Raw genomic sequence first — 24,900 nt, 5'->3', positions numbered from 1 at the left:
AGTCCATGTAGCACATTTTATTGCTTAACTATTCAGTGGTAAAGTTAGCCAGGTATACATATGTATGCACATGTGTTTATTTATTCACATAAATACATATGAGTTTAAAACTAATGCTTGTAAATAGCATACATTTCAAATTGGAATACAAATTGGACTTTCTAATGTTAACAATTTTATTTACTTGTAATTTGATTACTCTCTGCAGGTATAGTAATAATTGTTAATATGTTCTGAGTACCCAGAATGTGCCAAGCACTGTGTTAAATATTTTTAGTGGATCATCTCATTTAACTGTGACAAAAATCTCTAAGAGGTAGATACTATTATTATTCAAAATTTACAAATTGAAAAAATGGGACAATTGAGGTTTCAAAAAGTTAAGTAATTTACCTAACATTGTACATCTGGTGAGTGATAAACCCAAAGCAGTCTGATTTCAGAGCCCAGGCTCTTCATCATTGCTCCCCATCTCCCCCACATCATCATCTTCCCAATTCATCAAATTTTGTGGATTCTGTCTTCTAAATATTTCATGGGTCCATTTTCCTGTCTTCAACCCACTGCTGCAATCCTGGCTCTGACCATGTTCAAAAAGATTATGCCTATCTCTGGTAGTCTGACTCCTTGGGTTCATCTGTGACCCATGAGTCTGGCCAGTGGTTACAAATTAGGTCACATTAGCATCAAGTACCCACCTTCTGCTATCATGATAGTCCCTAGCACCATCATTCTGGAAAAAGAGCCTGACTCACTGCCTCTCATGTACTTCTGGGTTTTCCTTGAGGGAGTCTCGCATGTGTTCAGGAATGAGTCTCTGCTCACTTGAGAACCACCAACACCTGCCATGATCTGCCATGTCTACACCCACCACCCACACTTTGGTTGCTGCCTCCCAGGTCCTCAAAGCCTTACAGTCCTCAGAGTGCAAAATGGCTCTTCATTGCCTTTAGCCCCTCAATTTTATCTTCAGCCAGAAATGAGGACAGTGGCCTCCTTCGAATTCTATGCCCCATTTTGCCGCAGGAGGCACAAAAGAACAGCCTTTGTGACCTAAATCTCACAGGGAAACAGCTCATTCAATCTCTACCTGAAAGCCTGGCCTCCTGGAGCTCAAATAACCACTCACGAGGGCCAAAGAGCAGACTGGTTTGCTTCTCTCTATTCCTCATCTTTTCCCATCTCTTCTCTCAGATCTCACCAGAATTCCTTTTTCCTTCACCAAACAAACACAAAGCAAATTCGTATCAACCAGTGCAAAGGTCCATTGGATACAGGGGACAATGGGCAGGTGAAGCTATGTGGTTTACCCACTGACCCACTGGTCGTGGCTCATCAGCTCTGCCAACGGCCAGTCTTTGAATCCCCTAAGTCCTCCTTACATGCAAATATAATCATGCTCTTGCACTGATTCAAACGTACCAATGAGTGCTCACTGTCTTCAGAATGAAGTTAAAATTCCTAAAAATGGTTAACAAGGTTTTTCGTTAACCAGACACTTTCAGTTTTCTTCTCCTCCCTCATCTGTTGCAACCTCCTCCAACAACCTTACTTCAAACACCATGTTCTAGAGAAGGACTGGATTATGGCAGGTGGAATCATTATAGGACAGGCTAATAGCAGTCCATGGAGCTATTGTAGAATGCCATATTTACCAATTCTGCAAATTTACAATAATGCCTCTTTTTTGTCAATCTAAAAATAACTACTGTTTACTAAAAGCATGATTTTAAATCTCTCTTGGGTATAACTAATAACAAATGTACCATCTAATAGTGATAAGAACTCTTTCAGTCTTGTGAACAAATATTATTATTATTTACTTTTTGGCTGAAGAATCAAGCCAAAAAGTAAAGAATCAAGCAGATGAAAAATAACACTGGTAAACACTAGGTATCGCAGGTTCATTGACATAAATCAAATATAATAACTTTGGTGATAATTGACTATAACTGCTTTTAATATCTCATTCATATTTATTGCATATTTTCAGGTTTGTATTATAAATATAATTTTTCAATAGCAATTTTTAATATTCTGAATGTATAATATGTGCATAAATGTGAATAATCATAACATTATTTAAGTTTTTCAGAGATAAAATAACTTTTAAATTGAAGAGTTTATTCATGTAAGCCAGGAATTTATATTAGTGAATGTACTTTGTCTCTGCTCATTCTATTTAGAACTGATTCCATTATACTAAAGCCAAATTACCAGACAAGATTTTAAACTAAATTGTTAAGCATTGTCTAATATTGTATTATCCATTTGTTCTTTGTAGGCATTTTAAGGTTTTTGCTGATACTTATAGCTGTATCCCCTTTTGAATTTTAAAAAGAAATCTATTGGTCTATATTCATAGAAGTAGGAATGGATAAATGCTGATCAATTAACATTTTAAATGAGTTAAGTGTAACAAATCGGACAATCTCAGGGAATATAGAATCATTGAAGACCTAGAGTAAAAAGAAAACTGGGAAAACTTTTTGGAATCGAGAAGTATTATCATTTTGCTTTTAAATTGTATGAAAATAGTCATTTCTGATATAAACAAAAAATTCTTACAACAGGCAATAAGATGATTGTACCTACTTAAGTACTCATTTGTTATCTCAAGCTGCAAACGGGAAGGCCTTCTTATATACCATTAGAATGTTATTAACAAACATTGCCCTGCTTATTAGTTTCACATTACAAGGTTAAGGAATTAATTCCAAATGATGTCTGATATTGTGGATATGCTCTGGTGAAACTGACCAAACCATTATAACTACAGCTAACATTATGTAGTGTTCAATATATGTGAGGCACCATTATGAAATTTGTACATTTACTCTGAATCCCATGCTCTTTTTATGAACTTTAGTTTGCTAAAGAAGGTGCTTGAAAATTAAGTTATCTACCCTAAATAAAATATAGGTTATTATTCTGCTGGAATGATCATTCCAAAATACAAAGCTGTTCTTATCAACCAGCTCCACTAAATGCCCAATCCCCAGGCCCAAATCCTTGGGAGCTTAAAACTATTCATTGACTTGCCATTGCTCTTAGGATTAACATTCAGCCGCTTTAGATAGAACACCTCCTTCAGCCTCAGCGGCCTCCTCTCATTATGAATAGCCACGCTGACCTGCACCTGTTCCATGGTACTTACCAGGTACCCTACCATCAGGGCCACTCTGAACATGCTGTTCCCTCCACATGGAACATTCTTCTTCCTCTCTTTGTCAACTTAAATCCTTCTCATCCTTCATCCTTTGGCTCAAATATCCCTTCCTTGGAGAAGCCTTTCTTGACTCTTAAATTAGGACTCTATACCACCCTTTCTCAGGCCTTACCTTGGTTGCTCTTTTATATCTCTTTGTGCAGAACTTTGATGACTATTTGTCTCCCTCACTGGACTGTAAACTCCACAGGGGAGTGACTGTTATCTGTCTTGTTCACCATTGTTTCTTCTGGTATCTGACACAGTGCCTAACATCTAGTAGACTCTTAGTACAGTGAATGAATGAACAAATTAATTAAATTCCACCGAATGATTAAATTCCACCAAATTAATTAAATTCCACCGAATGATTACAGAGTTGTTTTAAATTCCGGTGCCTTTTTTGTGATATTTATTTTTAGGTTTGAGCAAATATTTACAAAGGCATTCCATTCAAAAATTAAACATCAAATTTGGAGGTGTGCTATGTTTTATTCATCTTAGCAAATGTACCCTAGGATTATTGTTAAAGGTCTAGTTGTGGAGGAAACAGCAATTTTCAGCTCTAAACCTACAGTGACAAGTGTTTATGCTATTTAAGATGCTTTTTTACATGCTACAGTTTGAGCTGTGTGCTTCCTTAAACACTTGTCTATTTTAAGCAGAAAACTTTCTGCTTTAAGAGGATGCATGTGGTAAAATACCAAAAGGAATACAGGTTAAACAGTATTCTTTCTCCTTCTCTTTTTGTTAGCCAAATATTTTAGCAGGGAGCTACCAGTAATTGGCTCTAGTTCAGTAACTTGAGACTTGGAATACCTTGCCTTTGACCCATGCGTGCTTTGGGAGAAAGAGTGAAATGGACATAACGTTACACATACTCTGGAAGTTGACATTTTTGGTAATTTGCACACAAGCAATTGGATCTGGAGACGAGTGGTGAAATATGGTGACTCTCTTAATGTTGAGTTCAATAAGATACTTTCTCAAGCTGAGAGATGAGGGTTTAAAACTTTAAAGCCTGATTCTGCAAGGATTCTGATCCTACTCACTTGACCAAACTAGTGATATGTTTGAACCCAAGGGTTTCCAAAAAATCCATTCACAACATATTGTTAAAACTGGCTTGTTAATAGAGACACCCAGAAGTTGTAGTTAGTGGGATATTATTTTGGCACTTACTGCATTTTTTTTCTTAGAGCTGTGATTCACAACATTTTTTTAAAAAATTAAGGACTTTCTGATGAAACCTATGACTGTGTCCCCAGAAAATTCACACACGCACATACTCATACAATTTTGTACACGATTTCAGGGCTTTATTTCCACTAGAATTCTTCCAGAGATCTTAGACTGAGAACACCTATCCAACATAAATCCATCTATTTCATGTGTCTTAAGTAGCATTGATTTATATTGCTTGTCATCTCTCTCCTTATGAGCTGTTTTATATCTGGACTCTAATAATCAAAGGGGGAAGAAGAAAGGAAATGCTCAAGAGATTCATCATGGTCAAAAGAAACCTCATTCTCCCTTTTCTTTATCTTCAGGCTATTATTTCTAGACCAGAGCTCTATTGTTCATGCTGTACTGTTCACTGGCTACCAACCAGACAGAGGATACTAGTCTAGGCCATTGCACAATTTCATCTTCCTCTGGGCTGTTACGTAATTAAAATAATTTCAACCCACTCTCTTGAACAATTTTTTTCCTACAGGCAATTGTAAAAATGTAGAAGCTGAAAAGCAAATAAAAGAACAAAAATGTAACTTGTTTTCTTTACTTTTTATTGTGAAATAAATTACTCATTATGGACTTGTTACTTATTTAATTTCAAAATTCAAATGTGGTTTCTTTTGTTTTCTGTAGTGGAGTAAAATCCCCATTGGTTTAAAATGGTCATTTTCCAAGATTGCTCCAAAGTGGCTGGGTCTTAAACATTTCTAAAGCAACCAGCCTTTCACAGATATAAATGCATATATAGTGCATTTATATCTGTGAAAATAGATATAATGCATATATAAATGCAGATATAGTGCAACTGAATTAGTAATTTATTTTCTCCTGGAACTCATATCTGAGGATATCTATAAATGAATCTGAAGCAATTTATATACTCTGTACATAGGTAGTAAGTTTTACCAACATTCTACCCAGCTGAGGAACGATGTTAATAGGCTCAGCTTCACAGCAGGTCAATAGCAGTATTAGAATAAACCTTTAAGCCTCAATCCAGAATCACAGGTTAACTACGCACCACACACATTCCCACTGTGCTAGATATAAACACTGGTTACACCTGAAATCAGTTCCCTGGTTCTGCTGCTGATGCTTTAGCTGAAAGCTTTGTAGTATTTGGATACCCACAGCACTGCCTTGTGAGTCATATTATTGTTTATTGATTCCTCATGATTTGAAAATGAGGATATTATTTAATATACAAAATTGTACCCTTCCTTTGTGCTTTTTTTTGTATAATTGTTTGCTGGCATGAAAAAATATGCTAGACAAAGACTCTTGTTTGGAATGAGAAGAACCTAAGAAGAAGGGAGTGAGACTGACCTGACCTCACTGGAAATAACCAGTGAGTACATGAGAGCAGTAAGTCAGCTACCTTGAGCCTGACCTCTGCTACAAGGGGCCACCACTGGCACTGGAAGGAAGGTTCGTAGAGAAATACTGAGCAGTAACCTCACTATTAATCCAGCTATTAATCCACCTTCTCCTGGATTGTGTGCCACTCACTCTTGCATACTAGAATTCAGAAATACTGCCCATTGCTAGGGGAGAGGGGGCATAATAAAAGTCTTACATGTTTGTTAAAGGCACCCTCTAATCAAATTTATACTTAACAAAAAAGGAGCCCTCCACCTTTCAACTCTTATGCACAGGTCTAAATTTTTTTATCACAAGCAATAAAAAATATTTTAGCATGTACTTGTACACATAATCATTATATAGATATACAAAGAAATATAAAATACATTTTCACAAATTATGTAAGTGTATCACTACATCAGTATATTATATATATTACAAAGCGTGCACAAAAACAGAAATAAAGAAAGGTGTGATAAAAATTAAATAATCATGATCTGTAAATAAATGTTATCTTATGAGGTAACCTTTTATACTATGATGAAAATAGCGTTTTTGTTTCTTTTTCCGGTATGTGGGCCTCTCACTGTTGTGGCCTCTCCCGTTGCGGAGCACAGGCTCCGGACGCGCAGGCTCAGCAGCCATGGCTCACGGGCCCAGCCGCTGCGCGGCATGTGGGATCTTCCCGGACCGGGGCACGAACCCGTGTCCCCTGCATCGGCAGGCGGACTCCCAACCACTGCGCCACCAGGGAAGCCCAAGTGTTATTTTTAACAAGTTTTTTGTTGAGATGTAATTCACAGACCATATGGTTGACTCATTTCAGTGTACAATTCAGTGGCTTTTAGTATATTCACACAGTTGTGCAACCATCAACACAGTCAATTTTAGAACAATTTCCTCACCCCCAAAAGAAATTCTGTGCCCAATAACAATAATTCCCCAAATGCCCCCGCCTCAACTCTAGGGAACCAGTAATCTACTGTCTCCATAAATTTGTCTATTCTGGACATTTACGTAAATAGAATTGTACAACACATGGTCTTCTGTGACTGTCTTCTTTGATTTAGCATAATGTTTTCAAGAGTACATCCATGCGGTAGCATGCACCAGTGCTTCATTACTTACTTTTTCTTTCAGATATGCAATACAGTATTATTAACTGTAGGCCCCATGCTGTATATTAATTATATTCCCAGGACTTATTTATTTTATAACTGTAAGTTTGTACCTTTTGACCGCCTTTGCCTCCTCCCCGCCACCCACCAACGTGTACTCTGTGGCACTCTGGCGGGGCTTGCTGGGATCCTGACGGAGAATCACTCCGGGCCTCCAGAGGCCTCCTGGGGGCGCTGGTGGGGGGGAGATGCGCAGTCGCAGCAGCGCCCGGCTTCCCGCCCCGCCCCCGCCTCAGCGTCTCGCATCGCGTCCAACGTAGGCGGCACCTACTTCCTCAACACCCCCCAGATGCACTGTCGGGACCTGAAATCTTTCCTATATCGTTCGTGCCAGGCTGACCCCGACCTGGACTCCGACAAGGATGCAACCGGTGCCTATTTAACCCACAGCGAGCGCACCTGTTTGGGGCCCGTGCTGAAAACTCTCTGAGACTCCGAAAGCTGGTCATTAACAAAGACCTCGCGGAGGAAGGGGTGTAGGAGGACGCGGAATTTTACCACATCACCTCACTAGTGACAGTTGTAAAGGACAGAGAGAATGGGACAGCAGACCATCACAGGTACGGGTGAAGCATGCATACCGCCGGCTTCAGTTGAAGAGGCGCTCACGCAGGTGGCGCCCACCATGTATGAGGGCGGGAAATTAGAGCACCTGGGCATCATCAGCTCTTCCTGCAACTGGGGGGATGGAGACCAGGACGAGTTCCTCTGCGTGCCCTCTAAAGAGCTGCAAGACTCGCTGTCCGGCACCACAGTGAGCCCAGCGAGAAAGGCAGGATTTTTGCAAGAAGGATGTAAGAAGCACAGGGCTAACAGCCGAAGAAGTCTTTTATCTTTTCCCAAGATGCAGCGAACCACCTTCTCAGGAAGAGACCTGCGTTTGACGATTTACCTGGAGATCCAGGTGTGAGTCCTTTTCTGCCTCTCAATTTGGTGCTGCGCCACGGGACCAGCCGTCCAAGGCCGCATGCGCCCTTGAACAGGAAGCCTGCTTGGCGGTGGGCGTCCCTTGGAGGCCCTCCCTCGGTTTTTCCAAGTGCAGCCCGGGCCTGAAACTGCCGAATCACCGAAAATCATTAAAGGCGACGTTCTTGGTGCTACATACAGTCCGTCATGCAGCGTGGGCCTCCCTGGTAGGCAGAGGCCGCAGCACAGTGGCTCCGGGGACTGAGTCCTGGTCTGCGGTCAGGCTCCCAGGTGGGAACAGGTGGCGGTTTCTCCCGGCCTCTGCGAGCCGCTCCTCAGAGGGGCGGCCTCTGCCTTCACTACTCCCCGGTCTCTGCTCTGGGGCCGGGCCTCCTTCAGAACCAGGCGCCTCCACCGGGACCCAGGCCTGGAATCACAGTCAAGCCTTCTCAGTTGTGTATTTTCCTGGCGAGAGACCTTTGCATCCGTCTTTCCCAGGGTCCATAGACTACCCAGTGTTTGTACTTTTTAGAAATGCTTGCAAGTGTTGCTCCATTTTGGAATGATCTGTTACATCATGGAAAGGGAGGCAGAAGTTTGGCCACGTCTCTCCCACCCCCAGGCTCCTGGGGGAGCTGGTAGCCCTGTCGATATGCCTCTGTCTGGCCTGGGATGGAAGTCGGGGCAGGGGCCTGGCTTCTGGATTCCTAGAAAAACTTGTGTATGCCTGCTTCGAGAACAGACGGCTCACCGGGTCGTGGGGACTGTCAAGAGTCTGGGGGACCTGGCCCAGATGAGTGGCTCTTTGCTTCTTGACCTCTGGCTTCCCATGGGAGCTGTGCACACTGATCACCCTGGCGGCCTGCAGGTAGGTCAGAGGTTGTGACCCATCTAGTTTCAAATGCTTCTGGAGACTTCTGCCTGTGCCCCTTTTTCTTTTCCATCCCCCCAAACCTGATTAACCAAGTTCTTCAGAACCTAGGACTTAAGTCCTCCTCTTTGTAAGGTCTGTTGTATGATAAATGTTTGGCCTCAACATTTTATAACATGCTTTTCTATAGGACACATTGAAACACCAGCAGACCAGTTCTCCCCAGTGGAGCCCCAGGAGGAGGGCGGCCTGCCGTTGGCTTTGGGGTGTCCCCTGTGGGGAGCTGCCAGCCACTTTGCCCTTGTTTGATCTCCGACCCTGGCATAATACATAGGCTTGTCTTTTTTAAGATCTGAAGATAATAAGAATTAATGCAATAAAATTTATTCTAGGAGGATATTTATACTTTTTTAGGTATTTGTATTTTATGAGCTTGCAGTTTAATACCTAAGTTTTCCGCTGAAAATAGCAACTATGGTTGTGGTTTTGCAAATGAGGAAAAAACAAAACAAAAAAACTTTTTATGGCTGGATAGCATTCCATTGCACAGATATACCATATTTTATTTATCCATTCATCAGTTGATGGATATTTGGGTTGTTTCTACTTTGGTCTATTATGAATAGTGCTGATATGAAAATTCATGTATGAGTTTTTGTGAGACATATTTTCATTTCTCTTAGGTATATACATATTACTGAAATTGCTGGGTCATAAGGTAGCTCTAAGTTTAGCTTTTCAAGGAACTGCAGAACTGTTTTTCAAATTGGCTGCATCAGTTTGTCGTCCCTCTGACAGTGTATGACAGTTCCAATTCCTCCACGTCCTCACCAACACTTATTAGCTACCTGTTTTTTTTGTTTGTTTTTTGTTTTTTTTGGTACGCTGGCCTCTCACTGTTGTGGCCTCTCCCGTTGCGGAGCACAGGCTCCGGACGCGCAGGCTCAGCGGCCATGGCTCAAGGGCCCAGCCGATCCGCAGCACGTGGGATCTTCCCAGACCGTGGCACAAACCCGCGTCCCCTGCATCGGCAGGCGGACTCAACCACTGCGCCACCAGGGAAGCCCTTAGCTATCTTTTTTATGGTAAACCATTCTAGTTGGTATGAAGCTGCATCTTATTGTGGTTTTGGTTTGCAAATCCCTGACGGCTAATGATGTTGAACATCTTTTCATGTGCTTATTGGCCATTTGTAGATGTATTTTAGAGAAATGTTTATTCAGAAACTTTACTCATTTTTAAATTGGGTTGTCTTTTTATTATTGACGCATAAGAATACTTTAGACATGCTGGGTACAAGTCTCTGATCAGGTATATGGTTTGCAGAGATTCTCTCTGATTTGTGTATTAACTATTTACTTGATGGTGTCCTTTGAAGCATAAAAGTTTTTACTTCTGATCATACCTGTATTTGTGGGGGGCACTGTTGGCTTTGGGCCTTATATCTACGAAGATTTACTTCTGTATTTCTTCTAATAATTTTATAGTTTTAGCTCTTGTATTTATTCTGTGGTCCATTTGGAGTTAAGTTTTGTGTTTGGTGTGAGGAAGTGGTTCAATTTCATTTGCCTGTGGGTATGCAGTTGTCCCAGCTCCATTTGTTGAAAGACTGTTCTTTCCCTTTTGAATTGTCTTGGCACCCTTGGTGAAAATCAGTTGACCATAAATGGAAGGGTTTATTTCTGGGTTTTCAATTCAATTCCAATTCTGTATGTTTATCCTTATGCACACGGTTTTGATTACTGTAGCTGTGTATTAAGGTTTGAAATTGGACTCTCATCCCTAACTTAGGATATCTCAGAGAGTTTGTGCTGTATGACCCTTGATGCAGGGACTGGGTGTAAATGCTACTGTCTATCCATATATCAAATATTAATATAGTTAATTTGCTTTCTTGTGTTTTTATTTAAAAATTAAATACGAGTAGCACCTCTGCTATTTTCTTCTGCGCTCACTGGGTGCATGTGTACTCCCAACTTCGGAGACCACTCCTCTCAGGTACCATATTTGGGTTCTATTAGGCACTATTCCAGTTTTTAGCCAAATGTTATCAACCAGTGGCCCGCCCCTACTTCACGCCCCAAAGTAATATTGAATTACTTGTACACACCCAATAACAGCTCCAGGAGAGTAGACTTTCTCTGAAACTTCATCTCAATCACTCTGTTCTAACTATGGTTCTAAGTGGATAAAATGATTATTCCCCTACACTGGTGGGTTAAAAACAAAATACTAGAGAAAATCTTAGTGACCTAGAGTTGCTGATGGGTTTGGGTTTACCAAAGTGTTTTCTGACACAATGTGAAGAAGAAAACAAGAAATTTAAATTACATTGAAAAAAATTAGGTAGGTTTATCAGCTCAGTCAAATACATTAGAGAGTCAGATTTTTCCCCTAATCTTAGGCTAGAAGCAGTTATATTTCTATGGTATAATATATACATTCTCAACATTTAGTGAGCCCTTGTGTTCTGGGCTCTAGGTTTAGGACTGAGAGTATGAAAATGCAGTCGGGTTTCTGTTCACAGGTATCTAGCAGTCTCTCTTTTTCCAAGTCCAAATTAATATCCATTCTAATCCCCTTAGCATATTTAACCACTTAAAATATTGATATCACAATAAAGTGTAACATTTGAAAATAACTTTAAAAATAGAGTTAAAAATGCTGTTTATTAGGCAATTTGGAAAATACAGGTCAGCCAAAATATTAAGAAAATAACAATAAATCAGTCATATTATCAGTACTTAGAAATGATTGCTTTTAAGTGTCTTTATATTTCTTTAGATAGTTTCTTAAAGTTGGCACATTTAAATTTGTTTTTCTTCTGTTCCAAATCATCATTTCAAGTTTCCAGTTTGCATTTTTCTGCACTAATTTCTCAGTCCTTTAAGTATCATTGTGTTCTCATTGAGATGAATTTAATGATAATATGTTGAAATTCTAAAGACTAAATATACTTAATTGTACATTTTATTGTATTCATTTATCAATCAGTGCAGTATAGTACAAATTAATTGGTCTCTTATGAATATATGACCTAAAAGTAAATTAGCATACTTAAACTTACTAAAAAATAATTTTTCCTACTTATTTTTTTCTCACCTACTTTTACTTTATTTTTTTTCTCTTATTTTTTCTTTTTTGTATTTTCCAGTGAATCTTTGTTCCCTCCCTACAAAAAATCTTTTCAATAAAACCAATTTTATGTTATAATAATATTGGTCTTTTATATGTGCCAGTTTATTAAACATTTTACACTTATTTTAAATGTATTAATATACAGAAAAAAATAATAAAGATTATATAATAACATCCAGCTTGAGAGATAAAACATAATATATATAAAGTTTACTATGTATCTCTTTCCTATTTCATCCTCCTCCCATTCCTTCTTTTCTGAATTTGCTTTTTATTTTTCCTGTGCATTTCTTTATATTTTTATTATATTCGTATATACTTAAACAATGTATATTAACTTGCATATTTTTAAACTTAAATAATTGACTTCATATACATTTTTTGCTTGCTTTTTTCACTCATTCACCATTTATACTGTACGTTTACTGTCCATCTTCACTGTTACTAAATATTAGTCCATTGTTCTTTAAGGTGGTTATAATGATTTATTCTCCTACAAGCAGTCTATGAGTTTCTTTTGCTCTATGTTTTCTGTAATGCTTGGTATCATGAGACTTTTAAATTTCTGGTCAATCTCATGAGTATAAATTGATATCTCATGTTGGTTTTAAGTTGCCTTTTTCTGATTATTAGTGAGGGCTTTCTATTCATGTATTTATTGATTTATTGAAATATTTTATTATTTAATCTGGGAATTTCCTGTTCATACTTTCTGTCCATTTTCTGTTCCTGTTTATTTATTTATTTTGATATGAAAAATATCTTTTTTTAAATTTTTTTATTATTTTTTATTTTTTTAAACATCTTTATTGGGGTATAATTGCTTTACAATGGTGTGTTAGTTTCTGCTTTATAACAAAGTGAATCAGTTATACATATACATATGTTCCCATATGTCTTCCCTCTTGCGCCTCCCTCCCTCCCACTCTCCCTATCCCACCCCTCCAGGCTGTCACAAAGCACCGAGCTAATATCCCTGTGCCTTGCGGCTGCTTCCCCCTAGCTATCTACCTTACTACGTATGTTAGTGTGTATATGTCCATGACTCTCTCTCCTATTTATTTTTAGGAGTTATATAGGTAATGTAGACATTAAACGTTGCCTTATTCTATGTTTTGCAAATATTTCTACCCAGTTTCTGGCTTGTGTTTTTCTGGCTTATGATAAACAGAAGTATTTGAATTTCTTTCCTTCCTCAAGTTTAGAATGATATTCTCCATCTACTTCCATAAAACTTTAAAAGTTGTACATTTACATTTTTCATCCACTTTCAGTTGTTTTTTGCATGTAGTGTTAGGTAGGTATCTAAATTCGTTGTTCCCTTATGGGTAACCAGTGTTCCCAACATCGTTTATTGACTATTCTTTGTTTACCTGCTACTCTGTAGATCATCTCTGTTATATATCACAAGTTTCCATATACTCATGGGTCTGCTTCTAGGCTCTCTATTCTCTTCCATTAATCTATTGTGCTAATATGTCTGAAATAGTTTAGTTTTTAGTATGTATAGATATCTGGTTAGGCATATCTCCCCAACTTATTCTTTATTTTCAAAATTCACTTGGCTATTCTCTGCCTTTGCTCTCCTATGCAAAATTTAGAATCAGCTGAAACATTCCAGAAATTATAGATTCTTTTGGGAAGAACGGTTATCTTTATGATAGTGATTCTATCACAGCATATAGTGTATCTTTTCATCTACCTAGTTTACATCTCTGACTATAATGTGGTCCTCATATATGATTTGAATAATATCAGTTTCTCTTTTTTTCTGTAAAATATATGTAACAGAAAATTTACTGTTTAACCATTTTTAAGTGTACATTTCAGTGGCAATCAAGTATATTCACATTGTTGTGCAACCATCACCACGAACCATCTCCAGAACATTTTTCCTCTTCCCAAATTGAAACTCTGTAGCCATTGAACAATAACTCTCCATTTCCCCTTTTTGCCAGCCCCTGGCAACCACCATCCTACTTTCTGTCTATATGAATTTAGTAACTCTAGGTGTATTATATAAGTGGAGTCACACAGTATTTGTCCTTTGTAACTGGCATATTTCACTTAGCATGGTGTCTTCAAGGTTTATTCATGTTGTAGCATATGTCAGAATTTCCTTCCTTTTTAAGGCTGAATAATATTCCATTTGGAATATTAATTCTTTAAAGTTTGTTGACACCTCCTTTATTGTATTGGTCAGTTTTGCAGTTGTTACATGTGTGCTTGAAAGAATATGTTTGGCTGCAAGTTTCAGTATATCACCAAGGAATTGTGTTAATTCAAATCTTTTGTAACCTCACTCATTTTGTTATACGTTTGTGATAATCTCCTTCCATGATGTTGATTTTTCTTTATAGTTTTTCTTTATAGTTTTACCAATTTATGCTTTTTACATTTTGAGCCCCTGTTATTAGTTTTAGAATTTTTTTTTGGTTAATTGAACTTCTGTATTATTTTATATATACCTTTATATGGTCTCTAATATTTTCCCCATAAAGTCTATTTCATCTGGTTTTAACAGGGCTGCACAAGGCTTTTACGTCTTTTTGTTGTTGTGTTGTTAGTATTTTCTTATATCATAGAACCTTTTAATTTAATCTTGGTCTGCCAAAGAATATAGCCTTTGTATTTTTGAAATTCAATTTGACTGTCTTCATCTTTTAACTGGCAAATTGAGTACATTCACATCAACTGTGTTTAGTGATATGTGGGAATTTGTTTGTAGCATCTTCTTTTGTGAATTATATTTGTACAGCTTTTTCAGTGCTTCATTTTTTTCTCCATTTATTTTTAGACTGATTGCTTCTTCGTTTTGTCTCTTTCTAAAAATGTCTACTTTAAAGTTATGCATGTTATTTCTATTTATTTAATAGCTACTTTTAAATTACTAACATGCATGTTCAGCTTTAAAAAGTCTAAAGTTAACCACTATTTCTACACCCATACTGAATAATACAAAGACTTTAGAACATGTAAATTCTCTCTAGCCCTTGGCATCTTATAAGATAAACTCTAGGGATATTTATGATTCTAATTTTCTGTAAAAGCAAGACTTCTTAAATTCAAAGCACTGCAAACCAAAAAGAAAATTCAATTTTCTCATAATGCCAAACCAGGAGGAACATATTCTTTAAAGAAATGGCTTTAGAAACAGAATTTTAATATTTTTTCTAATTATTTTCCCATGATCCTTTTTCCTTTATTTTTAGGTCATATCTTTTATTAAACTAATTCAAATAATTTTGATTATTTCAAAGATTAAACACTATAACTTATGATTTCTGTATTTGCTTTTGCTGAGATTGCATGATGATATTGATTATAGCACAAAATGAGTGATATGTCTGGAAGCAAAGGTAACCATCCAGAACAGAGTGAAAACCCAGAAGCCATAAAATAGATCCCTGAGCAGTGGCAACAAGAAAGCAAAATAAAACCAAACAGAAGCAAAATAAAAACTCACTGCTATCACAGAAAAATAGAACCTTGAAGTCTCCTCAACCCAGGGGCTTTATCATTTCATAATCTCCATTAGCAAGCCACTCCCAAATATTTAACTCTAAGCAAGAATATTGTGCCTGCCACACAGAGACCTGTATATAGAGACCCACTTTCCAAATAGATGGCAGTGCCTATGCCCCACAGCTTAGGAAGGCCCAGGCCCCAGTGACATTGATATCCTGCTAGGTATCATTGAAGAATTTATAAAGTAGGGGCATAATAACTCTTCACTGAAAGTACTTTGCAACTTTTATCAGTAGGAGGAGACAGATGATGTTCAGGCGTAGTGGCCTTAGGCCACTTCATATAGAAAAGGTTGTCCTACACATCTCAGTAGCCTGACAGAATGTCCCCGAATAACAATCTGGCAAAGTAACCAATCAAAAGCAAGTCCCTAGTTAAATCACCTGAAAAAAGAAAGACCATGTATGCGTAAGAAACAGGCTCAAAATACTACATGTATTTTAAAAGTATTTTAAATAAGAATGCTTTCGGGGGATGAGGGCATGTTTATTAGTCATTTATTGGGCATGACACATTTTCCAAAGGCAGTCAGTAGATGACAGGTTAATTTGGGTATCCATGCAATTTTTAGTAGCAGTAGGTTCTGAACTGTTAGACATTTTATTTTTCTGATGATGCAAGAGAGAAACATGCATTTTTGTCCTTACTTCGAAGTATGGGAAATAACCATGAACAAAATTCTCTCATTAAAATTGCTAATAGAAAAAAATGTTTAATGAAACACTTTTTTGGCTATAAAAATACTATCTCAATTTTCAGCCTCATGAAGGAAGCTTTTTATTGGTGAGGAGTAATATCCATCTGAAATAAAAGTGGCCTACTGTTTTGTGATACTTTGGTCACTAATATGTACCATAATAATCATTGCCTTACTGGATTGTCAAGATTTGCCCTATACATTAAAAGCTATACTTCATTTGTAAAGGCATATAATTGTAGTCAACTCTTTTGAAAGTGAATAAACTTTTCTCTCTTTTATAGTCCTTTTTTGGTAGAAGGTTCAAAAATATTTGATCCATGTCTGCTCTTAGAACCAATGATTATGAATCTGTCCCAGTGAAGTGTTTGAAAGATTCAACTATTTATTTTAAATAGCATTTGCCAATTTTCTTAATTGTGATATGCAGAAAGTTTGGAAACCACATAAAAGCACAAAGGAAAAAAATAATTCTGAAATCACTTGTTTCCCTCAGCTCTTGGCTCCATCACTAAATAACTTCAGAGTATTGTACTTTGATAGTTGTTTTGTCTGTTCTCCATTTTCTTATATTTTCATTAGCCATTCCTTGGTTCTTTATATAATGATCGCTTATAAAACGCTTTCTTATTTTATCCTTGTAGTGAGATCTGAAAGATGGCCATGTATCTCCTTTCTATTCATGTATTTATTCAACATATATTTGTTAACACCTACTCTGTGTGTGAAACACTGCATGGGAATATATGATTCAGTAGGCAAAGCTCATATCCTTATGGAACTTACTGTTTATGGACAAAGTGCTTGAATTTGGGTTTCAACCTATAAGATCAGGAGCCATGCTTAACTCACTTTCCTATCTATACAACCCAGCATGAGATCTATCAGTATTTTCTATCTGCATGCACAGTAGATATTGGAAGGACACTTACATGTGATGAATAAATAACTACTATTGAACAAGTAGTTGTTTGTCTCTTACCTATATTGCCGTATTCCTAATAGTATGGATAAGTAGATTAGATAAGTAGAATTGAATAAGTAGAATTTGCTTGCCTGTTTGTAAGGGTCTGTGTTGAGGTGTAACATTTGTATCTTAGTTATGAGGTAGCAAACTGTAATTCCATTATCTCAAAGGTTCCTGTGAAGTCCAAGTAAAGCAATAAATATGCTTTATTAGCAAAGAAAGAAAGAAGGTGGCAGTGGTATTTACATGGAGCTCTTACAGTATTGAGTTATCCATTAAGAGTTAAAACATTTAGTAACCCCAGTCATCTAAAACATGGTTATGTTATTTGAAAAAAACATGGCCTTTAACTCTCAAATGTCTGTTACATATGCTTTTGCTAAAAATTAATTAATTAATTAATCTAGCATTGTTGCATTGGGTCTTCGTTGCTGCGCGTGGGCCTTCTCTAGTTGGGGCTAGCGGGGGCTACTCTTCGTTACGGTGCACAGGCTTCTCATTGCGGTGGTCTCTCTTGTTGCAGAGCACAGGCTCTAGGCACGTAGGCTTCAGTAGTTGTGGCACATGGGCTCAGTAGTTGTGGCTCGGAGGCTCTAGAGAACAGGCTCAGTAGTTGTGGCACACGGGCTTAGTTGCTCCATGACATGTGGGGTCTTCCCGGACCAGGGATCGAACCTGTGTCCCCTGCATTGGCAGGCGGATTCTTAACCACTGCAAGTCCCATGTTACATATTCTTAATGCGCAAATAAATATTTAGCTTTGAGAAAGCATAAGAAAAGATACAAAATGCAGCAGAATATAAGTTCACAGATGATATAGATCCAGTCCCTGGTTCAAAGAGCTTTCAATATTATACATGGAAAGATGATTTTTCACACACACACACACACACACAACCTATCTAGAGCCTTCTCCCCACTTTGCATCTGGCTAATGGAATTTATCTTTTACATATCAGGTTAAATGTCACTTTCTTAAAGTTCCCTCAACCTCTAAATTAGGTTCTTCTTGACAGTTTTTCATGGTACTCTGCATTTTCCCCATATAGCACTCATTATATTTATAATTACATTATACTTAGAAATATTTAGTATCTGTCTCCTCACTAGACAATAAACATAAAAGAGGCTCAACACACCTGCAAAGTGTCTGGCTCAGAGTGTGACCTCAATAAGTAGTTACTGCATGCCGTAACTCTAAAATATGAAAGATGGTGGCAGGGAAATGGAGAGAGAAAAACAAAGTGTGATGGGAATGTAGTGGAGAGGGAAAGAGCATGTAATATATGGGCTTGAAAAGGTTCCATGTAAAATTTAAAGAGGACTTTAGAGGTAGTGAATGGTTGCTGAATGTGAAGCTTCATGGACACACCTAGAGGGGGTGATACAGAAAAGATAGATTGGAAGCACGAATGATCAGAGCCAACATATCCGTTAGACACAGCAGACACTGTGCCCAGAACCCATGATACTCTAAGGGGCCCCCAAAATGTTTTAAATGTTAATTTTTAATCAGGAAGAATGAATGTTATAATAATGATTCCAATGTATGCCAATATTAGCATAAAATTTAATTTTTAATATTTTTTTTATACAGGAAAGAGCCCATGAATACAGCCCTGGGGTTGGTATTTGTTATACAGTAGATAGGATTTGAGCTGGAATCTGAAAAAGGAATAGAAGATCTAACATTGAAATTCAAGTTGGCCTCACTTAGGGAGATTCCAGATGACAGGCTGGCGAGGTTCTTCAAACTTTGCTTTACCTTCACAGACTTTCTATCAGCTTTTTACTTATAGGAGAGCTTTAGGAAGAGAATTCTTGCAGCAAAGAATTGGATAGGTTGATTTTAGAGGTACGGTGATCAATCAAGGGCCTCTGCATTAGTTTAGATTATAATAGAAAGTGACAGAAGGGATAGATATTACAAACATCCAGGTATATATTTACCCAGGCATTTTAGATCATATGCAGAAGAGCTCATTTTCTCTATAGAAAACTCCCAAAGTCATAATTACACATTTACATTCCCTGTATAAGTTTCATGAGAGGAGAAACCATGTCCATCCTACTGCTGTACCTTAGGGAATTGAACATGGAGATGCTCAAGAAAACAAGAGACTTAGACTCCTGTAGATGTGTTAAAACTATTAGAGCTAGTACTACATCCTGGCCAAATCATTCTAATCATCAAAGCAAATGCCCAGAGCTCAATGACGTGACAAATGCCTTCCAATTGATTGATGGTTCAGTTTTTCTGCAGAGCAAAACTGAAGTAACACCATATACACATACATTAATTATAACTTATTTTAAAGTTAATTTTAAGGGATTCTTAACTTTTTTCTCAATTGGGGAATCTCTATGGTCTATAACTAAATATATGTTCATAATCATAACTCATTTTTATATACAGCATTAACTCATACAGAGAAAGTCATACTGACATAAAACCATGTAATATGCATTGAATACAGTTGTGTTGTATGTAGATTTGTTAGCATTCTCACTAAGTAAATAATTTGTACACTAAGGATGTACCAAGCCTTGTGCTAGAGGAGCAGCACCCTAACAGGAAGGTTAAGGCAGGGCCTTACTAAGGAGAGGTGATGTTTGCATTCAGTCTTAAAACCGTACGTGCCTGGCAGGTAGACCAAAGCAGAAGAGCGTATACATTTTTTTTTTTTTTTTTTTGCGGTATGCGGGCCTCTCACCATTGCGGCCTCTCCCGTTGAGGAGCACAGCCTCCGGACGCGCAGGCTCAGCGGCCATGGCTCACGGGCCCAGCCGCTCTGCGGCATGTGGGATCTTCCCGGACCGGGGCACGAACCCGTGTCCCCTGCATCGGCAGGCGGACTCTCAACCACTGCGCCACCAGGGAAGCCCAGCATGTACATTTTAAGAATTATAGCAATTTGGCTTGTATTTTAAAGGCTTTGTTAACCTTTTGGAGTGTTCGTTTCCTTATCCATGGGATGTGATGATCATCCTTTGTATCACTGTTCAGCTACTTTTCACGTTTGTTGGGAACATGGAAAAGGAAACAAACATAAAAATCAACACGAAGGTTATGAATCCCTTGATGTTGAAGAGAGGAAATATTCGGTGTGTAACATTGATAGTTAAATTAACCACCTGTCTCTATTTTAGAGATTGTCTTTTTTGGAGACAGAGGAATAGACCAAGTGAATCTTTCAGGAGCTTCCAAATTCTGGCTCTTTGATTTCATAACTTGAGAAGTATGAAGAATGATAATGTTGTTAAGTCACTGAGATTGTATTTAATACCTTATAAAGAAACTAAAACTTTTCATAGTATTGAGATTATACCATGCAACCTGTGAAAACGTCCTTATTCTGTACCATCATATGAAGACTGAAAGTTGTCAAATATAGTCATTTAATTGGCAATTTTTAGGCTCCCATAAATGTCATTGACAATATTACTGAAATAAATTCAAGATAGGGTTTTCAGAATTGAGCCTCGTTGGCGGTTTGAAAGCAGTTGAATTGTTCTCCCACTTTGCATTGTAACAATTCTGGGGCTGTATTCAAAACGTTGCTATCAAGGTAGGAAATGAGTCTAAGTCAATGTTCCTCTTGAGGTTAAAGGTCTGTTTCTTTCAATCAGTTCAAACTGACAGGCCTCCTGCCATCACCTCCTCCTTAGCCAGGCAGACAGGCCCTGGCCATCAGTGTGAAAACATCTGTTGAATGGATTTATTGACTAGATCGTGTTTTGTTTCTCCCTTTCTCTATTTTTTTTCCTTCACACCGTTTATTATGTCTCTGACCTGATGAACTTAATTGGTTGCCATGTCGCTCTCAGTGTCTCCCTTAGCGCTTGTCTCACGTTTCTTTCTACTGTGCTCTTCTCTTGGCAGCAGCCCTTCCTGGAGCCGCAGCACGCACGTGCGCTTTCGGTGCGCCCAGCTCAACTGGCTGCGGATGGCATGGACGGATTAGAGAAACATCGTCTTGTCTCCAGGACTCATTCCTCCCCTGCTGCCTGCATTTTACCTCACCCAGCAATGGACTGCCACCTCCTGCCTGGCTCTGCAACTGGTGAGAATCCCTAAAGACTCGCCCTAATAGGCAGGCTAAATACACCGTTCGTGTAGGATTAAGCGATTTAGATGCTCTGAATAACTCCAAGAGCAGAACACTCCATTTTAACCCAGTGCAACCCAAATTTTATGAGATTATATTGGCACAAGACAAACAGCACATCTGATAAATCTTGGGCTTAGTATTAATAGCCTCATAAATTGTTACCATTCAAGGGCCTGGAAAACACATCAACAGGTGCATGGGTCCCTTTTGGAAACAAAAATCCCTACAACATTCTTTAGCAGTGTTCCTCAATCTCTTCCTTCTAGTAGTCCTGGCCACTAGGAAATTTATGATGCTGGCTTCATTTGAGTCTAAAGAGTGCCCCTCTTCCAGTTTGTTTTTCTTGCTGTTTCGTTGGTGTCCCTGTTTTCTTCTGACTTTGCATACAAATGACTCATAGGAGACAGTGGTGCCAAGGCAAACCTTGTTTAATTCTACATGCATGAGTTCCATTTCCATTTATTATGGCACTGATGGGTGGGCTATTTGACTACCCTCTTCCTTTGCCTACAGCTGTGTTTGATATTTCAGAACCTGGCTACAGAGGAAAACAAACCAGATAATTCCAAGGCCAAAGGAAGGTCAAGTCCGGAACACACACAAAAAAAGGGTGCTGTTCTCTCACAAAGGAGCTGTACCATGAATATCCATGTGGATAAATATTCCTTTAAGTCTGCTGGCCCCTGTTCTTGTTCCATGCACTCAAACTGTGGCTCATCAAATGAAAGATATTCTAGCCCTAAGGGCTCATAACTTGGATGCAGCAAGGGGAGAATTCAGATGTACCTTCCCCCAAAGTCTCTCACAGGTTATCTGATTTATTTTTGAAGCAGTTTTTAGGATTCAGAGTTTGTTTTTGTGGCTTCTGTGACCTCAAGCAACTCTTTGTGCTTGGAAAAGTTAAAATACTTTTTCTGAAATCGCGTTCCCAAGCCTTGATATCATCTTTTATTTAAAAATCAATGAATGAAATGGCCAAGTTATTTAACTTTGACAGACATCTTAATAAGTATGCATAGGAGCTACTTTTTATAATGTGTTACACCACAAGCCAACATTCCATACTAGGAGCTACAGTCGTTATATTTGGATATATTTCCTTCACCACATTAGCCACTGCCTCTGATCCCTCTATAACTTGGAGCAAAGCAGACCTGTCCTGGTGTCCCAGGCAACCCAGGACTGTAGCCCACTGTCAGCAGAAGCCGCGTGGATCAGTCAGGCCTGGTTCTATCCCTGGTCTTCAGAGAATTTTTGCTCAAAGCCAGATACGTGATGTAGAGAAATACTTTTTGTAGGTGGTGAGAACAGCAGCCTTTAAGAATTAGATACTTCTCAATTCTTTATACTGAAAGTGTTTTTTATTCATCCATAAGTTTTCAGAGACACAGGCAGCCTATTGTAATACAGGTTACATTCACTCAAAATCATTTCCTTAATTTAAAAGTGAGCTTGATTATAAAGTTTTGTGGTGCTGTTTCCATGTGCTCTGCTGTCTACTATTGTAATTCTACTGATAGTTTCTTTTCTTGGTTGAGAGGGGTGACCCTTTCCTGACATGCTGTGGTTTCCTCTACTTTTATATGTTCCTTCCATATGAACGAAGCAAGATCTCTGAATATTAGAATGATCCTACTAGTTTGAGAAAACATGTTGAACAGGGTTTGTAGGCCTTAAAAGAATCAGGTGAAAGGGTGGACTGCAAACCAAATAACATAAGCATGACATAAACATAACCTAATCCTTCAGACTGAAGACTGGGTCATTTCACATGATTAGTTTCTTTCTCATAATGTCAACATCCTAGTATTTATCAGAGTTTATTCCAAACACAAATAGGGAAATCAGCTTGAGTTTATTTTCATTTTTAATGTACGTGATGAGGCACATTTCTTGCCTAAATGAGAGATTATATAAACTTATATTTTAAAAAATACAGGATTTTATACTTAGTAGGTATTCAATAAATTTTAGTTGAATGAACAAATACTAATTTGTAGTATATGTACATGATATATGTACGTATAAATCGTAAACCCTTAGGAATTTACTAGTTCAAATTTGAAAACATAGAAAATGAAAGTTACTTTGTAATTATTGTTCTGTAACGAACGACTAAGTGATTTCAAAGTTACATACTTCAGTAGAGAAGAACCTTCTTATTGTCTTATTTACCTTAAGAATGTTGCATCCTAACACTTAAAGTAAAAATATTAGATATTTTTTAAAAACATGCAGAATATATAATTTATGTATCTGTTAATAGCCCCTCCACTGTCATTGGGACTAAAAATATATATTTGATTGGTGACTTTCATTTAGTGCTTTTCCAAATCCAAAGGAAATGAAATGCACTGTCTTCAATCTGCTCTTCCACATATTATTCTGGCTTTAATTCAAACTTAAATTTCCCCTGTAAGCTACATACTCTTACAATCCACATGATCTCAAAATTCATTTTAGTATTTCTAACGATATTTATTTTAGAGGAGAACTCTTAAGGCTTTCATTTGTGGTATGTTTGAAAACAAAATTTTTAAGCGTTAAATGCGTTTCTTTTGGCTTTTTAATATCTGGTGTAGATACATCAAGAAAAATCAAGTGACATTTAAGTCACTTTGAAGTCACATGTTCTTTGAGAATACTTAGCTTTTTTTTTTTTCAAAAGAAAGTCATAAATCTTAAATACTCAGTGGTTGTTCCACTAAAAAGTAAGGAAGAGAAAACAAGTTGTAAGGGTAGGCGATTTGCTTAATTTCATTCTCTAAGAGCTATACATTTTGAAACAACTAAAAAGTTACTCAATACTAAACTCACATAATTTTCAAGGCACAACATTCAAACCTTTACCTTCCATGTGATCCTCAACAGTCAACTAGAGTAGCCACACCATCCCCTTTTTGTAAAGAACAAAGCAGTGGTCCAAGGGAAAAATGTGGTCTGAACTCAGTCAGTTGTTGAAAGATGATGTCTCTAGTCCATTTCCTGTGAGAACTTGAATGGACCAAGAAGCAGACTAAGATGCAGCCACTCCCTGGTGGCCCTACAGAGAGCCTGGTTGCGGATATTTCTGGATGGACAAGAAGATGATGCACCTGCTGTAGTGCTAATGAAGAATGTGTATTGTAGAGCCAGGTTGCCACATATTCAAATGAATTTTGTTATATTGGAAAATGAGTAATAATATTCAACTTTTATATCATATTGAATTTAAGAAGTGCTTTTTTCCTTCTGTGGAAAGCCAAGGCATGGTGTTTGTATGAGTTCTGATGACTAAGGAAAGGGCAATGTATGTCATTTTCTCTGCCATAGTCTTCCTTTCTACTCAGCTGTTCCTAACAGAGATGAGGCTTGGTCATGGCTCACAACAGACCATTGAGAGTAGATGATATAATTGTGCTAAGTTTATACCAAATGGGATTCATTGACAGAAGAATTTAGTGGCAAATAAATTTGATTGGCTTTATCTTCCCCATCACCCAGTACCATTTAAGGTCTTCTTTCTCCCAACATTAGGTTCCTTTACATATTCTGTGAGTAAATTCTTTCTTTGTAACATTATCTTTTTAAGTCAGTGTCTAATGTGAAGTAGAATTATAGTGCTCAAACTAAACCAATATTTATGAAAGCCATTACAAATAGTTTAGTTAAAAGAATTTTTAAGTTGATGTTTAGTGGGTGGCACATTGTGACAGAA

General features: G+C 37.8%; 1 protein-coding gene across 1 annotated transcript in view; it reads left to right on the top strand.

The window, feature by feature from the left end:
- Nucleotides 1-24,900, top strand: part of HDAC9 (histone deacetylase 9) — an 804,896-nt gene that overhangs the window by 457,810 nt on the left and 322,186 nt on the right. The window contains exon 13 of the mRNA XM_029233513.1: nt 20,978-21,155. Coding sequence (XP_029089346.1) covers nt 20,978-21,155 — 178 coding nt within the window. The remainder of the gene's footprint in view (nt 1-20,977; nt 21,156-24,900) is intronic.

The sequence above is a fragment of the Monodon monoceros genome, unplaced genomic scaffold (assembly GCF_005190385.1).
Source record: "Monodon monoceros isolate NGI ecotype Baffin Bay Population unplaced genomic scaffold, NGI_Narwhal_1 Super_Scaffold_2, whole genome shotgun sequence".
Lineage (NCBI taxonomy): Eukaryota > Metazoa > Chordata > Mammalia > Artiodactyla > Monodontidae > Monodon > Monodon monoceros.
This window is presented reverse-complemented; position numbering and strand designations above follow the sequence as displayed.